The sequence below is a fragment of the Sminthopsis crassicaudata genome, chromosome 1 (assembly GCF_048593235.1).
Source record: "Sminthopsis crassicaudata isolate SCR6 chromosome 1, ASM4859323v1, whole genome shotgun sequence".
Classification (NCBI taxonomy): Eukaryota; Metazoa; Chordata; class Mammalia; order Dasyuromorphia; family Dasyuridae; genus Sminthopsis; species Sminthopsis crassicaudata.
The window spans coordinates 530,498,741-530,517,407 of NC_133617.1; the positions used below are offsets into that span (position 1 = coordinate 530,498,741).

Genomic DNA, 18,667 nt, shown 5'->3' on the forward strand with positions numbered 1-18,667 from the left:
TTTAACAAAAAAATAAAAATACAACAATACAGAAAAGGTTAAATTGAGATTTTCTTAGTCAACACTGCTGCCCCAAGGATCTGTTTCTTTTTTAAGTTTGGCCAGTAGAGATTTAGAATACTGAAAAGTAAAGGGAATGGTGCAGGGTCACATAGCCAGTCTGTGTCAGAAGCAGAACATGAACTCAGATCTAGGGGTAGGCAGGTGGTGCAGTGGATAAAGCACTGAGATTGGAGTTAGGAGAACCTGAGTTTAAATATGGCCCCCCCGCCATGTGCCTCAGTTTATTCATCTATAAAATGAGCTAAAGAAGGAAATGCCAAACCAGTCCAATATCCTTGCCAAGAAAACCCCAAATGGGATTACAAAGAGTCAGATATGACTTAAAATTACTGAAATACAACAATTTTTTGTCTTCAAGGCCAGTTATCTATCTACTATTTCATGCTGCCTCTCCCAGTAGGGACTGGGACAGAAATTCAATTAGGAAAGAAAAAAGGATTATCTTGTTACAGTGAGGGCCTGGTTGAGATGTGATAATCTATATCAGTTTCATGACTTCCTCTAGCTTCCTTTACCAGCTTTGGAGTAGGAGCAAAGGAAGTTGATGGTGGAAATAAATCAGAGTTGGCTTTGGCAAGGGATTCAAAAAAACAGAGCTTAATATGGGGGCTAACTAATTAAATGAGAGAGAGAGAGAGAGAGAGAGAGAGAGAGAGAGAGAGAGAGAGAGAGAGAGAGAGAGAGAGAGAGAGAGAGAGAGAGAGATTGATTGGAGGCAGAGAATGCCCAGGGAAGAGGTACTGAAGCCTTCTTGTTCTTTGTTCCCTACTGATTCTTCTAGACTTTACTACTTCACCATCACTCACCTCGTCCTCTGAAATTCATGCCATCCAAAACTGGAAACAGAGTACAAGCAATAGATCATAACCGTGCCATAAGAACTAACAAAATTAAAGAATTAAGAGAAAAGACTGGATGAACTGCTATAAGGAAAAGTAAGCAAAACAAGCAGCACAATTTACTCAATTCTCAAAATAATGCAAATAAAAACAACACTGAAACACTTCAGAGTTATTGATCAATTCAAAGACCAATCATGATTTTAAAAAGGCAGATGATGAATTATGTATCTCCTGCTTTCTGAAAAGAGATAATGCAAAACAAGGCCTACAATTTCAGAAAAGAGCAATATTGATTTATAGTTAGTCCTTCCACATCATAAGGATTATGGGCATGGTGTTCCCACAATCTGGAAAATCCATGCAGTTTTTTGCCTCTCCCTTTATATCAGAGAAGTCTGAATTTTTTTCTTTCTTTTTTTTTTTTTTTTAAAGGAATAGTTAATGTAAAATTTGAGCTAAGTATTTGGTCATAGCACACAAAGGTCAGCATTTGACAGAGAACCTATCTCTCCCCAAAATTCCCATTTAATTTCTTATGCCAACCACAAAATATTGAAACTACAATGGGGAAAGTTGTGCTGTGGAAGGGCTAAATGTAATTTGTTTTGTTCAATTATACTTATCTTTAAGAATGGAGGGCTCAGCACCAGTCCTGAAGTCAGGAGGATCTGAGTTCAAATCTGGTCTCACTTGATACTTCCCAACTATGTGACCCTAGGCAAATCACTTAAAATCCCAATTGGCTCAGCAAAAACAGAGAGAGAATGGAGTGAGCCATTGATTATGGTTTTTTGGGCAATTATCTCTCAGTTTTGTGATTTTTATTTGGTATCGTATAAGTCTTTCCAAGTTTCATTTTTTTAAAAGAGATTGAACATCCTTATCTCACCTGGGCTTGTGATCACTCCTGGACCAGATCCCAATGCTGAACAGTATGGAAGCTCCATTTTTCCAACCTGGCTTAGTTCACTTTCTCTTAGGCAGCTTGATAGCCCTCTAATATAGCAAGACTGCCTGCCAATATGCAAGCCTTTGAATGAGAGGGATCTCCCACATTAGTGCTAGACTTTGTAAAGACACCTGATAGGCTATAGCTCTACCTCAACTCAGAACTTCTAAACACAAGCAATCCACCAGCCTCAGTCTCCCCTAGTAGCAGTAATTACATGTATGTAAAACATTTCTTTTTTCTTAAAAGTCTTTTATAACATCCTATTTTCTTCTTTTATATGTTTTGTTTTTGCTATTTTAAAAAACATCATGGTCCTTTCCCATTTACTCTTCCCTCCCACTCCCAATAAAAAAAGCAACCTAAAGAAAGACTTCATATTATTCCCAATCTTGATTCCATAAAATTGATAATGAAATACATTTATCTCTTCTTGCTAGAGAAGTGGAATGCTACTGATGCAGAATGCTGCATCAGACATATTCAGTGTGTTTGGTTTATTCAATCAATCAAGATGCTTAAAAAGGCCAAGGTCTCCTGCTGCATTTATGGCCATCTCCAGTCATTCTGATCTATATTTTGCCATTGGACACAGATGGCTTTGGAAGAGAAAGTGAGGCAGGTGACTCTGTACAGCTCTCCATCACTTAAATCCAATTCATCTGCATGTCAGGGCATTACCTCCCTGATGTCATGGTTCTCTTCGAGAACAAAGGACAAATAACAACAAGCATCTCTATACCAAGTATAGGGATCCATAGTAAAAAAAAACAAGAATTGTTCCTGCATACAAGAAGTGTCTCACATTCAATTGGTAAAACTAACATATTCACAGATAAGAAAATGCAAAACATACATAACACACACATACATATATAAAATAAACACTATGCAATTCCAGGAGAAGCACTGACAGGCGAGGACAAAAGGAAATGCTTTCTAATGGAAATATCACTGAAACTGAGCCTTTCAAATATGTACTAATGCACAGAGCAGCTGGAACAGTAAGGATATAAGAAAGTAATGGAAAATAACCTCAAAAAGGTAAGCTGTCACAAACTGTTAATTGCTGTGTATTTTTAATTGAAATTTATTGTTCAGATAATCACTGGATCTTCTGGAACAGGAGAATAACAGACTCAAAACTGTGTTTTCAGAATATGCACTAGACAGCAATTTGGAGGACAACAGGAAGAGAGACTTGAGGCAGGAAGGCCTTTTGGGAAGCAAGTGCACAAATCCACGTGAAGGATAATGAGGGTTTAAATTGTTGTTGTTGCTCATTCTTCATTCTTAAAGGCGAGTGACATCAGTAGGGTGATGTCTTGGCTTGCAAGTAAATTGGATTTAAGTGAGACAGAACAGGAGAGTCATCAGCTTCACTCTCTCCTCCAGTCATCAGAGTCCAGTGGCAACATATATGTCCAGTAAATATGGAAATATATTTAGTAGAATTGCCCATATTTAACCTATACTGGATTACTTATTGTCTAAGGGAGAAGTGAGAGAGAGAAGAATTTGGAACAAAAGGTTTTGCAAAGGTCAATGCTGAAAACTATCTTTGTGAGATCTTAAAGGAGGGAAATGGACCCACATGTGCAAAATGTTTGTGACAGCCCTTTTTGTAGTGGCTAGAAACTGGAAATGAGTGGGTGCCCATTAGTTGGTTTGGTTTGGAGAGACTTACATAGACTGATGCCAAGTGAAGTAAGAAGAATCAGGAGATCATCGTTCATGGCAACAAGAAAATTATATGATGATCAATTCTGATGCATGTAATTCTTTCCAACAATGAGATGATTGAGGCAGTTTCAATGATCTTGTGATGAAGAGAGCCAACTACCCCCAAAGAGAGGACTGTGAGAATGAAGTGTGGATCACACCATAACATTCTCACTCTTTTTGTTGTTGTTCCTTTGCATTTTGTTTTCTTATTCATTTTCTTTCCTTTTTGATTTGCTTTGAGCAGCAATATAATTGAATAAATATGGTTACATATATTGGATTTAACATATATTTTAACATGTATAATATATATTGGCTTGCTTGCCATGTAGGGAGGAAGGAGGGGAAAATTTGGAACACAAGGCTATGCAAAGTTTAATGTTGAAAAATTATCCATGCATATGTTTTGAAAACAAAAAGCTTTAATAAAAAAAATAGAAAAAGGAAAACTACCTTTGCATGTATTTTGAAAAATAAAAAGCTATTATTTTTTTAAAAAAAGAAACACATATAGGTCCGGATAACAGTTGATAGTCTCAGATGCAGTGGGAGACTTGAGGCTTAAATTAGAGTGATTCTGTGAAAAGTAAAAAGAAAAGGATGGACTAGAGAAACATGAAAGTTGAATTGAAGAGACTTGATGACTGGTTGGCTATGGGAAGTAAGTCACAATCTAGACTGTGAATGTGGGTAACTAGAAGAATGGTGGTGTCCTCCACAGAAAAAGGGGTTTTTTTACCTGATTTTGTTGTTGTTGTTGTTATTGTTACAGGAGATTGTAGTTGCACTGAAGTGACAAGCAGATTTTTTTTTTTTTTTAGATTTTTAAAACTAACATCTATAAAACCTTTTAGGGCAGCTAAGTGGCACAGTAGATGGAAAGCTGGGCTTGGAGTCAGGAAGACTCATCTGAGTTCATCTTCAGATATTTCCTAGCTATGTGACCCTGGGCAAATCACTTTACCCTGTTTGTCTCAGATTCTTCATCTGTAAAATGAGCTAGAGAAGAAAATGGCAAACCACTCCAGTCTTTTGCCAAGGAAATAGAATCACAAAGAATTGGACATAACTGAAAAATGACTGATAAAATATTTTTAAAAATAAAATTCTTATTATTCGGCTATGTCACTCTTTCCCTCAGAGATGTAATTTATTTCCAATTTCACTTATACCTTAAATACCACAAGATGTATATACTTCCTGCCCTGACCATGTCTCTTCCGAAACATATCCAATTAGCTGCTAAAACATTTCCATTTGAATGTCTGGCAATCATCTATCACCAATCATCACTTATTCTTCATCTTTCCCTTCTACCCACCATTCAGGTCTTTCCTCCTGGTGTCCTTATTTCTTTTAAGGACACTAACATCTAGAAAAGAATTGGAAAATGAGAAGATGCTTACCAATTAGGAAATAGCTGAATGTGTTGTGATATATGGAGGTAATACAATATTATTGTTCTGTTCAAAAAAAAAATGAACAACCTAATTTTATTTTATTTTTTTAATATTTTAATAGTTTTTATTTACCAGATATATGCATGGGTAATTTTACAACATTGACAATTGCCAAACCTTTTGTTCTAATTTTTCCTCTCCTTCCCCTTACTCCAGATGGCAAGTTGACCAATACATGTTAAATATGTTAGAGTATAAATTAAATACAATATATGTATACATGTACAAACAAAGAACAACCTTATTTTAGAAAGGTCTGGGAAGATTAACATGAACTGATGCTGAGCGAAACAAGCAGAACCCAGGAATATATTGTACACAGTTAACAGCAAGACTATGCAATGATCAACTGCGTAAGACTTGGTTTTTCTCAGTGCTTCAGTGATCCAAGGCAATCACAATAAACTTTGGAGAGAAAACACCATCTGGGTCCAGAGAAAAAACTTGAATGTTAATATAAATTGAATGTAACTCAACACATACTGTTATTTTACTTCCTTTTTCTGTTTCTTTTTTTTTTTTTTTTTTTTGCTTTCCCATGGTTTTTCCCTTTCGTTCTGATTTTCCTCTCTCAACATGATTCATAAAGAAGTGTCTATTAACATGCATTGTATTTAATTTATACTCTAACATATTTAACATGCATTGGTCAACCTGCCATCTTGAGGGGGGAAGGAGGGGAAAAATTAGAACAAAAGGTTTGGCAATTGTCAATGTTGTAAAATTAGCCATGCATATATCTGGTAAATAAAAACTATTAAAATAAAATAATAAAAATTGTCAAACTTCAAAAAAAAGTGTATTAAAATATACATGCATAATCAGAAAAAAACAATTAAAACAATTTTTAAATTTTTTTTAAATTTTAAAAAAGGAAGCCACCATCATCCCAATTACTCAGTTTCAAAAACTTGATTTAATCCTTGAGTCTGATTTTTCCTCCTCTATACAACCAAGCCCTGTCCCATCTGCCATCATTATGTCTTTTCTTTAAAGCTCAAGCAAATATAATGATTAATATTTCTTTTTGATTACAAGCTCCCTCATATCTCCAAATTTTAAAATAACCCTACACATCAGTACCACATTAATTTTCCTAAATTATCACTTTTATCATGTCAAATGATTTCCTCAAAATTGTGAGGCTCATAGAATAACAGATTTGGAGCTGGAAGGATATTGGAGAACTCAGCTAGCTTTTTATTGATGTGGAAACTGAGGTAAATAACTTGCCCTAGATCACAAAGGAAATAAAATTAAGGAGCTAAAATGAAACTCAGGACCTCTGACTCCCTATCAATCAAGTTCAATACCTCCCTACTAAAAGGGCAGCTAGGTGGCATAATGTTTAGAGTACTGGGCCAGGAGTCAGGAAGACTCATCTTCCTTAATTCACATCTGACCTCATATATTTACTAGCTGTGTGATCCTGGGCAAGTCACTTAATTCTGTTTGTCTCAGTTTTCTCATCTGTAAAATGAGTTGAAAAAGGAAATGGACAACTGCTCCAGGATCTTTGCCAAGGAAATTTTAAACGGGGTCATGAAGAATTGGACGCCACTGAAAAACCACTGAATAATAACAAAGCAAAATAAAGTCCAAATGGCTTATTGTGACCTCTATCATCCTACCTTCCAAGCTTCAAGGTAGGAATCACTTAATATTTCTTTGGACATATACAACAAGTATTTCAATCAACTGTTATTGATTTAATATAAACATCCCTAACACTGACCATTGCTGGGATGTTCAACAGTTGCCTTCCCAGAACTACTCAGACTGATACCTAAGATTCTTGGGCCCAGTTTTCGATTATGATTGTCTATATTCTCCTTGAATTTCATGTCCCAAAACCAATTTCCCAGTTTCACGTCCATCTTTAGGTTCATATCTCTGTATGTACATCATACAAGTAACAAACATTAGTGCTACTTTTACATTTTAATGCCTGACCAAGAAAGAAACTTTGTGGTCTTCCTAAACTGATAATCCTAAGTTTCCCAAGTCTAGTTCACCTCTCCAGCCTTCTAAATACCAGAATACTGAGCCTTCTAAATACCACAAGCCATAATAATCTGGCCAAAATTCCCTATCCAAAAATGTCCAGTGAATTTACATTTACTAAAATATACAGACTACAAAATATAAGAACTACCACCAGGTAGAAGAAATTGATGAGACTGGCTGTTTTGCCAGGGGAAAAACACACACTCTGTTCTGGGAAGAAAAAAATTGTTTTGGGCTTTCCTACTCTGGAGTTGACACTACCCTGGTGGTTCCTTCCTTGGCAGAAGCTTAAGGGCAGCCCTAATTCCTCTCTTGAACTCTAGTCTCACATTGACAACTTCTATTTTGTTGTTAATCAGTTGTATCCAGCTCTTCATAATCTCATTTAGGGTTTTCTTGACAAAGATCCTGGTAGTTTGTCATTTTCTTTTCCAATTCATTTTACAGATGAGGAAACTGAGGTAAACAAGGCTAAGTAACTTTGTAAACTAGTTAAGTGTCTGAGGCTGGATATGAATTCACATTTTCCCGACTCCAGACCTGGGACTCTCTCCACTGCACCACTTAGCTGTCCAACTACCATTTGGACATCTCAAATTGAATAGGTCTCTCAAACTCAACATGTCCAAAGTATAATTTCATTCTCTTTACTTCCTAAAACCCTTGTCTTCTCAATTTTCCTATTGTGAACAAGGATAACGCTATCCTGAATTATCCAGGTTCACAATTTGTATGTTATTTTCAATTCCTTAATCATACCCACCTGACACAATCCAGTGTTCAGAAAATCTCTGATCTGGTATGATTTGGAAGCACAGTGGAGAAAGTATTGCTTGAGGAGTCAGGAAGCCCATAGGACAAGTGTCCTGGGACATGTATAAGCTGGGTGAACCTGGACAAGTCACTTGACCTTTCTGTGCCTCAGTTTTCTCATCTGTAAAATGGGAATAATAAAGCAGGGCAGCTATGTGATGCAGTGGATAGAGTGTCAATACTGAAGTCAAAAAGATTCCTCTTTCCAAGTTCAAATCTGGCTTCAGATACTGGCTAGCTATGTGATTAGCAAGTCATTTCACTTAGCTTCAGAAGAAAATGGCAAACTCATTTCCTCCACAGAAAATGGGATCATGAAGAGTTGGACAAGACTGAAATAACTGAACAACCCACTTCCCAAGGGCTGTTGTGAAGATAAAGATATTTGTAAAGCATTTTGCAAACTTTAAAGCTTCATATTTACACTTCTACTTATTATTATTATTATTATTTTGAATTGGAAGGATGATAGTAGAATACATAAGGGATCAATGCTTGGTCTTTGTTTTATCATCAAGATCAACTGTGATGGACTTGGCTCTTTTCAACAATGAGGGGATTTGGGCCAATTCCATAGACTTGTGATGAACAAAGCAATCTGCATCCTGAGAGAGGACTACGGGGCACTGAATGTGGATCACAGCATAGTATTTTCACCTTTTTTTCCTTATTATTGCTATTTGTTTGTAGTTTTTTTTTTTCCCTTTCATTTTTCCCCCTTTTGATCTGATTTTTCTTGTGCAGCATGACAAACATTGAAATATGTTTAAAAGCATTCTTTTGAATATCAAATTCTATTGAAATGATACTGATATGAAAAAATTTGTTCCAGGGGATCGCCTTGTATTGGGCAACGGTTCTGGTGTCTGGTGAAGGCCCTTTGCAGCAAGACCCAACATGATGGCTACCTTCCTCATGCTGAGGAACAAGGCGAAGATGCCCATCCTTCGCCTGGGCACTTGGAAGCCCCTCCAGGCAAAGTGGCTAATGCTGTGAAGACTGCGATCGATGTTGGATACTGCCATATTGACTGTGCTCACGTCTACCAGAATGAGACCAAAGTGGGCGAAGCCGTCCAAGAGAAAATCAAGGCGAACGTTGTCAAGTGGGAAGACCTCTTCGTTGTCAGCAAGCTTTGGTGCACATACCATGAGAAAAACTTGGTTAAGTTAACCTGCCAGAAAACTCTGAATGACTTGAAGCTGGATTACTTGGATCTGTATTTTATTCACTGGCCTACAGAATTTAAGGCAGAGCAGGATCTTTTCCCATTATCCAATGGGACAAAGGCAATGTGATTCCCAGTGTACAAATTGGATACATGGACGGCCATGGAAGAGTTGATGGACACAGGACTGGTGAAAGCCATTGGAGTCTCCAACTTCAACCACCTCCAAATTGAGCAGCTTTTGAGCAAGCCAGGGATAAAACATGAGCCAGCAGTTAATCAGATTGAGTGCCATCCCTCTCTCACCCAGGAGAAGTTGATTTAATATTGCCAGTCCAAGGGCATTGTGGTGACAGCCTACAGTCCCCTGGGTTCTCCTGACTGGCCCTGACCCAAACCAGAGGATCCTTCTCTCTTGAATGACCCCAGGATCCAGGCCATTGCAGAAAAGCACCAAAAAACCACAGCACAGGTTCTGATCAGGTTCCACATCCAGAGAAAAGTCGTTGTGATCCCCAAGTCAGTCACCCCATCACAGAATTCTGAGAACTTTCAGGTATTTGATTTTAACTTGACTGACGAAGAGATGTCTACAATCCTTAGCTTCAACCGTGAATGGAATCTGTGCCTTGGTCAATGCTGCTTCTCACAAGGATTACCCCTTCAAAATCCCCTTTTGAATTCTAGCTGCTGCTGTCCAGGGTTCGGATGATGGTCTCCTGAGACTTCCAACTTATCTGACGAGAGTATATTGTTCTTCTGCATTGCATTGGTCAGTCCTGCTCCCAAGACCCGGATCACCACTGAATATTACTGTGAGATCTCAGCTGGTTCAAGTAACTCCTGATTTTCTGGACCCTCTCCCTGATTAACTAGAAGGAATACAGTGTGGCTTCCCCCTCCCCAGATGGGCCTACAGGCAATAATTATTCCACCAACAGTTTTCTTCCTTTTAGTAACAAGTAGAATTCATCTGTTTGAAGTTATAAACCCTAACTTCTTGCTTTTAATAAATTTAAAAATCACGTTTAAAAAAAAAATTGTTCCAATCTTGTACAGCAATTCCAATAATAACTTTTAGGAATTGTCCTACACTCAAAGAAATAGTAGCAACCTAGCCATAAGAGGCTGTTCTGGTTATAACAGAAGCCACTAATAAGAAGAACAAAAGATCATCTATATTTTTTAAATTTCTAGTTTCCTTTATTTTTTCCCTTTTGTTATTTTTATTTCATTAATATATATTTATGGAATAAAATAAGCATTCCATAACATAATACAATGAAAAAGATGATTGTATTTTACATTATAAATCTACTACATACAACTTACTGTTCCTTTCAAATATAAAACAAAAATCATCATGTAAATTTTCTTTAATCTCTCCCCATCCTCTTCAAGAGATAACTACTATTAGATACAAATAGGGGTGAGTGTGTGTATAGGATATGTATATACTTATTATATGTATGTATATGAATACACAAATAATTATATGTAAATTTATTCTATACATATTTCTATCAGTTTCTTTCTTGGATAGTCTTTCTTTATATGTCTTCTATAGTTAATTTGGGCATTTATAATAGTCAAAATAACTTTTTCATTTAATGTCACTTTAAAAACAATATTCTCTTGGTTCTGCTCATTTTGCTCTTCATTATTTCATGCAAATCTTTCCATGTTTTTCTAAGTTCGATGTGCTTATGACTTATTATAGCACAGTAATATTCCATCATAGGATTTTCACAACTTGTTCAGCTATTCCATAATTGGTGGTCATCACCAATTTTTGAACAAAAAGTTAAGAATATCAAAGGAAACAGTGAAAAAAAATTAAAAGAAGGAGGTTTACTAGTACCAGATCTTAAACTATACTGTAAGGCAGTAATTATCAAAACTATCAGGTACTGGCTAAGAAATAGAATAGTAGATCAGTGGAATAGGGTGGACACACAATTTGCAATAACAAATAAATACTATAATTTCATATCTGACAAGTGCAAAAACTTAAGATTTGGAGATAAGAATTAATTTCTGATAAAAACTGGTAAAACTGGGAAACAGTATGGCAGAAACTGGGCATCGACTAATATCTTAGAACCATTTACTTAGATAAGATCAAAATGGATACATGATCTCTAGATATAAAGAGAGACTTTATAAGAAAATTAGAGGAACATGGGATGTATTACTTATCAGACTTATGGACAAACACACGACAAATAAAGAAGAGATAGAAAGCAAAGTTTTAAAAGGTTTTATACAAATAAAAAAATGTAGTTAAGAGCAGAAAGAAAGCTGAAAACCGGAGGAAAATTTATAGACAGTTTATCAGGCAAAAGTCTCATATCTAAAATATATAAATAATGTTATCAGATCTGTAACAATGAGTTATTCCTCATCCGATAAATCATCAAAGGATATGAATAGTTTTCCAATGAAGAAAGCAAAACAATTTAATTTTTAAAATGTTCTAAATCATTATTGTTAGAGAATGTAGGAGAAGCTAGTTGGTGTAGTAGATGAAGCACCAGCCCTGAAGTCAGGAGGACCTGAGTTCAAATATGGCCTCAGTCACTTAACACTTCCTGGCTGTGTGACCCTGGGCAAGTCACTTAACCCCAATTGCCTGGGCAAAGAGAGAGAGAGAGAGAGAGAGAGAGAGAAAGAGAAGAGAGAGAGAGAGAGAGAGAGAGAGAGAGAGAGAGAGAGAGAGAGAGAGAGAGAGAGAGAGAGAGAGAGAGAGAGAGAGAGAGAGAGAATGTAAATTATAAAAACTTGAGCTATCATTTTACGCCTACCAAACTGGCTAAATTGATAGAAGGAAAAAGTGACAAACGTTGGAGGAAAAATGGAAAATTTGGGACAGTAATTTGTTGTTAATGGAACTGTGAGCTGACATAATCTTTCTGGAAAGCAATCTGGAATTGTGCCCAAAGAGTTATTAAATTGCCTATACCCTTTGACCCAATAATTACACTACTAGGTCTATTCCCAAAGATAATTCAAGGAAAGAAAAAGAGTATATATGTTCTAAAATGTTTATAGCAGCTCTCTTTGAGGTGGCAAAAAAAAAAAAATGCAAAGTGCAAGGATGCCATCAACAAGGGAATGGCTGAACAAATTGTGGCTTATCCACAATCACCCAATAATAAAACCAGAAGTGAACTTTAGTCCTGAGATCTCAAATCCAAGATTCTTTCTAATATGCCATAATGCCTTTCATATAAGTACTACTTTCAATATAAATGGACCTAAAATTAATAAATAAAAAAAATTTAACATTCTACATCCCATTCTAGTTTTTTCAGTCAAACAATAGCAAACAAAACCACACCTGTCAGTACTCTGCAAAAGTTATCAACCTTGACTATTTTCCCTGTCAAATAGATTAATTTCCTGAATAGCACTAAACCCATAGATTGAAGTTTGTCAGCAAGCATGGCCAGGCTGACTCCCATCAAGCCGACCACACCTATGTTTCTTTCTACCCAGTGCCTATTCCACATTTTAGGGTGTTTTCCACTACAACTTTATGGTGAAGAGTAAGACTGATTACTTTGCATAGCATTGCCTCACCTAAATCCTATTCACTCACAAATCAAGAAATCATCTGTGATATCATTGGTCCTCTTCCAAATTGAAGGACAAATACACTGTGTAAACACTACCAGACTGCTCTCCCTTTCCCTATCTCAATAGGCTATAGTATTTTACCACCCAGGTTTACAGAGAATACAGATACAGAGTATACCCCAATGATGGAATAGTCAATTGGTCAACAAGCATTAACTACTTCCTACCTACCAAGAGTTGTGCTAAACTAGGGATATAAAAAAGGGCCAAAAGAATGGTCTTTGTCCTCAAGGACTGTGCATTCTCATAGGGAAGAAAATATATAAATAATTAAGCATATACAGGATACAGAGAAAATAAACAGGAGATAATCTGAAAAGGGTTGGGGTAAGTGGGGAGGAAGTGGGAAGAGTGACCAGGAAAGACCTCCTGCAGATGATGGATTTTTGAGCTGAATCTAGAAGGAAGCCAGGAAAACTGAGAAGAAAGACCTGAATGGGGCAAAGAATTCTGGGCATAGAAGGGCAGTCTGGGAAAAGCTCAAAGACGAGAGAAGGAGCATTGTGTTTAAGGAATTCCAAGAAAGCCAATTTAGCTGGAGAATTATGTATATAAGATAGGAGACAAGTAATAAAGTTTTCAGTGCCAAAGAGAGGACTTTTATTTGATCCTAAAAGCCAACTCTCGACTCAAAGTACAAACATGAAGTCTTAGGTTATCTCTTCCCCAGAAAGAGAACTAAATATAGAGATTAGAGGAATCGTGTTTGAATCCTGACTCTTCTCCTTGTGTGATGTTTGATAAATCACTGTACACTTCTGGGAATGAGTTTATTCTTCTATAAAATGAGGGGGTTGAATCAGAACATCTCTAAGGTTTCTCCTCCTTCTGTGTTCCCTTCTCCTATGACACAAACCAATAGTTCTATGAAGAAAATTCTTCTTTTATGGTTTTGAGACAATTAAAAGATTTCTTTTAAGGCACAGACCTACTCAGTCTCCTTCTATGTTCTACCCAACTGAATCCAAAAGATACATTTGAGAGAACACATAACTTGCCAACATCTGAATGAAAGAATGCCAAGGACACTGCTCCAATCCAGGGTGTGCCTCAACTCATGTCAGTAAGAACTCCTGGCTAGTAAGCAAAAATAACAAACTCTACCTAGGCCTAGAATTGATTGCAGTTATGATAAGAACCTGATCAGTGATGTATGCATTGAGGAGGCGGTGAGAAAATAAGGAAAGAGCAGGAAGAAAGAAAGAATAGTGAAAAAGTCTATGAATAAAAAGGGGAAAGTCTACCCTCACATTCTGCCAAAGAAGCCTTGGAAGAAAAGGAAACAAGACAGATTTGTCTTGGCTGGTCTGGAAGTCCAAACAAACTAATTAGCTGGAATGTGGCAAAGATCAGGCATCAGTTCTTGAGAGCAATACTAGAGATTCAGTGGATAGGCACACAAGATGCCCCATCCAAAGGCAAGAGACCAATCTACAGTGTCTTTTCTACAGCCCTCAAATCTTTATAACTAGAGCCATCTAACCATCTTCCACCTAAAGTATCTATCTAGTCCTACCCCAAACCTAAGAACCAATCCTAGAGAGAGATCCAAGTGATAAAGAGTCTACACTACTCTTTATTCATTAGCTCAGTATCAGATCAGTCTTGTCCCTACTGCTAAGGTACTTCTGGTTACCTCCACTTCCTCAATAACTCTGTCTCTGCTTGTTATACCATTCCCCTAGGGGAGAGAGTACATCCTTAATTCTACATCATAGTTTCTTCATGAAAAAAGAGAAGGGATGACATTATAGCAGAGGGAGAAATTATGAAGGCGAAAGCAGAAAGATTTGATTTGGAAAAAAACAAAACAAAACAAAACAAAACAAAAAAACAGTTAAGTGAAAATAACCCAGAGTGTTTTGTTTAGATCACTGATAAAGTAGCTCTGCTCCCTGTAAAGAGTAATTTTGGCATTGGAATGACAAGGTAGGGAGGTAGAACAGAAAAACATTAATTCCATTCTGAGTCTTTCAGAGAGGTGGCATTTGAAATTCCTTTCAGTGTTACTTCTAAATTATGTTCAATATCATTTTGGTGTTAAGTATTTTTTCATTTACTCAGCACGTATTAATGACCTAATGTGGCAGAGCCCTTTTCAGGACTCTGTGAGAAAGAAAACTTTTTTATAAGAACTAGGCCATGTCTTCAAGGAGTTTCAAGGATCAAATAAGATAATATTGGGTATTCCTAAAGTCTTGGTGAGATTTTAAGCTACTAAAGCTTAACATTTTATAATTTGTCCTCTCACCTCTCTAGTCTTCTTACACTTTATTCGCAACCACATATCTTTCAATTTAATAACCATGGCCTCCTTGCTATACCTCAAACAAGGCACCTGTCCCTCCAAACGTTTTCATGGACTACTAATGCTTAAAACTGAACCAAAACTTTTTGGACATCCCAAATATGTAAAGCAAAAAAACTTTGTAAATTTTAAAGCATTATCTAACTGTAGCTGTTATCATTATAGCTTAGCAGGGAGATCCAATAATTATAATACATACATAAGTGCTTGGGGGGTGGGGGTGGGGGTGGGAGAAAAGTAAAAAGAAAAAAAACCTGTGCTATATTAATGTAGTAGAAAGTTGCTGTGCAGAAGAAATGGATTTAGAGATCCATGAAAAGATTTCAATGAACTGATGCAGATACTATCTATAGTACCTACCTCACAAGACTATGACAAGCAAGATAATAGATTTTAAGAATTCTGAAAACTTTAAAGCATTACATACACAATTTGATAAGAATAATGATACCCTAAGGGCTGGGAGATCCAACTTCTATTCTGGTCTCTGTCACCTACTAGCTTCAAGAAAATAATGCAAAATTCATTTGTAAAATGAGGCAGCTGGGTGAAATGACCTCTAAGATCCTTTTCTGTTCCAAAATGCTGTAAGATTCTAGGAACTAACTTCCAAAATTAAAGCTTTAGTCAACTTTGCCTCTTCTAAGCCATTTACCTCCAGCTCATTTTTAACAACGAGAAAAGTGGAGCAAACAAGGTCAATTGACTTACCCAGCCATACACAGCTACTAAATGTCTGAGGCTGGATTTGAATTCAAGCAGAAGAGACCCTCCTAACCCCAAGCCTAGGACTCTAACTACAGCGCCACCTAACGACTCCTAAGTGAAGGCTCACTCATAGTCATAACCAGAATCTGTAAATATTTGCCTATGGCAGATGTTTGGGAAGCAATGAAGTCACTATTTAACAAACTTCCCTAATTTCCTGAAATGCAAATAATGTTTAAACTATAAATGAACCCAACATACCAGTGATTGATAAGTGAGGGGTCGTTTTATTCGCTATCTCATTGCCATTAGAAATTTCCCTTCTTAACTCCTAAAAATCTAGCAATTCAAAAAAAGTCCTTATCATCCCTAAAAAAACTTGCAATTCAAAATAATGTTCTTAAGAGTACAACTTCTTAAAAGAGCACAGTGGAAAAGTGTACTCCTGTAGCCAGACAATCATATTAATATAATATGCCTTTCATTAAAGTATATAAACTTAAAAAAAAAAGCACACCCTCCGAGAAGTCTTTCTGCACTCCTCTAGTTCTGTCTCTAACTTCCCTCCTCAGATATTACTTTGTATTTCATATCTATTTTTTTCTGAGTTCATGTTTTTACTTTTCAATAGATCCTCTCAGGAAGAGACAGTGAGGCAAGTGACCTAACACAGTCCTCCCTCTCTCAAATCCAATTCACTTACCTGTCATGGCTTTACCTCCGGATATCATAAAAACAAACAACAATAATACCGAGATTGGGTTAGATCCTCAAAGATAGGCAAGCACTTTTTGCTTCTGTCTTTGAAGCCAAAGTGCTGAGCATCTGGAGAAGAGGCTAGAGCTGTGTTTTCATTGCTGGAGAAAGGTCCCAGGTGAGAGACCTCGTCTCTCGATGCAGGGTAGCACCTTCAGGAGAGTTAACAATTTGAGTGCCCGACACTTTAGGGCCTAGAACAGCGACAGATTAAATGATTTGACCAGGTTCACACAGGAGTCAGAAGCCAGTCTTGAATCCAGGTATCTAGCTGCAACTTAAGCCTTTGGCACATAGTAGATACTTAGTAATTGCTTGCTGTAACTGTGTCTGTACATCTTCTGTTCTACGATTCCCAGCCCTTACTCCCATCTTCTTTCCATATAGGATATCACAAAAGATTGACTGACTGCAGTTTCAAGATTTACAGCACTTCTCAAACTTTTGAGATGCAGGGGAAACAAGTAACTATGAAAAACAATCAGTTCCAGTTGGTAAAGGACACCCGACGTGGCCAAATAATTGAAAAATGCACCTTAGTTTGAACTCTGCTCCAAAGTTTCCACTTCCTGAATTTACACCTTTCAAGTGACCAATGTTAATGACTCCCACTCCCACCCCACCCCCAAATTCAACTCCTTTCAGTTCCTATCATCAGAGAAAACCACCGCACCGAGTTGCCGCTCTAGGATTTCCCTCCTAGTTACAAAAACCACTGGGCCCAACTTTCCGAGCAGGTAAAGTTCACGAGAGTGGGCGGAGTGGAAGGGGGCGGGGAGGAGGAGACAGAAAAAGAGGGAGGGAGGAAGGGGGGAAGGGGAGCCCTTAGTGACCAAGAAAAACAAGGGTGTCACATACTCCAAACTCACATCCAGAACTTTCACTGGCTCTTCCTTCTTCCCCCTAAAATGAGGTACCCAGCTTAAGCGCTTTGCAGAAGCAAATCAGTCTCCCGTCTGGGCTTCCCCGCCGAAGAAGTTAGTGCGTCCGGGCGCACGCACCGGGGCAGAGCAGACCTAAGAGCAATCCGAGCTGCCGCCGGCTCTGGCTCAGCCCAGGCCAGCCCAGCCCAGCCCAACCCCCTGCAGACCCCGGTCCCTACCCCCGGGGCGCAGGGGAGGTGGAGGTGGAAGCTGGGAGTGGGAAGGAGAGCGCAAGAGGTTGTTGAGTGCAAAGTCTCCAGTGGGAGATGAGTCTCCTCTGCCCCCGAGGTTCACTCACCTGGACCATCAGGAAGCAGTACGCTGCCCAGGTGGGGTGGGTGTCCCAGGAGCACCAAAGGCTTCCTACTTACAGCCCGAACCTGCCCAGGCTCCTGAGCATGCTCAGTGCCTCAGCGAGTGACCGAGGAGGCATCGCACGGTATCCCGCTCCACTTCTCCCAGTTTTCGCAGCCACCGAGGGGAGGGGAGGGCCGGGGAAGAGGGGGTGTGGGGCCCACGCCTCGGACTCCAACCTCTCTCCAGCTCAGGGACTGAGGGAAAGCCGAGGAAAAAGGAGGCAGAAGGGGCGTGACAGGCATGAAAGGAAAAACCTGGCTTTTTTTTTTTTTCCTTCTCTGGTTTCGGTCGGGGAAGGTGGGATGTATCTATAGTTTCCTACCCGTAGTCCCTCACTCCAGCTCCCAGAAACAAAGAGGTTTGCACTCTTTTGTTAGACCAGGGCCACAGTCAGGGAACTGCTTTTCAGATAAATGGGCTTGCTTCCTATGCAAAACACCTTAGGTCCTGAAATATGCCCTGGACCTTCCCCTCTGGGTAGCATGTCTCGTTTGCTGCAAAAAAAACATTCACATATATTTAAGCCCCCTACACTATTCCCTAGTCCTGTCCGTCTTGTTCACTAAGTAAAGCGCCCAGCATCCCATCACCAACCTGCCAATCTCTCGCGTTCTGGGTTCCTCCTCCTTTCCCGGTCGCCACAAAGTCCCGGAGAAGTGGATTCAATTCATTGAAAATTCCGATAGGCTTTGGAAGGCTGACTGGGCATGCCCAGATCTTGGTCAGGTTTGGGTCAAAAGTAGGAAGCCAGAAGCTGGTATAAAGCCCTCCCACCGCCCCCAGGACGCTGTGGTTTAAATAAGTGGTCACACTGTGTGGGCGATGTAGGCAGGATTGGACAGCTTCTCTCCTATCTCCGCTAGAGCTCTTTCTCTACCCCATCTCTGGTAAATTGTAGCGTTTTAACCGGCTTTGTACTTCTACCAAGGACTCCCCCAGTCGCACCAGG

At 38.5% G+C, this 18,667-nt stretch overlaps 1 protein-coding gene and 1 pseudogene across 4 annotated transcripts in view; one reads left to right on the forward strand and one right to left on the reverse strand.

The window, feature by feature from the left end:
- The window catches only part of PTPN3 (protein tyrosine phosphatase non-receptor type 3), a 238,638-nt gene extending 220,211 nt beyond the window's left edge, over window positions 1-18,427 (reverse strand). The window contains exon 1 of one of the 4 annotated variants that reach the window (XM_074281840.1): window positions 18,313-18,427. Coding sequence is in view for 1 of the 4 variants with exons in the window: in XM_074281838.1 (XP_074137939.1) it covers window positions 16,386-16,413 (28 nt within the window). In the remaining 3 variants the exon portion in view is untranslated. Of the gene's footprint in view, window positions 1-16,385; window positions 16,548-17,307; window positions 17,403-17,659; window positions 17,793-18,312 lie in introns of those variants that run through there. The other 3 variants (XM_074281839.1, XM_074281841.1, XM_074281838.1) reach the window with 3 other exon arrangements.
- Window positions 8,757-9,707, forward strand: LOC141550828 (aldo-keto reductase family 1 member B1 pseudogene; annotated as a pseudogene).
- Window positions 18,428-18,667: the final 240 nt, after the last annotated feature.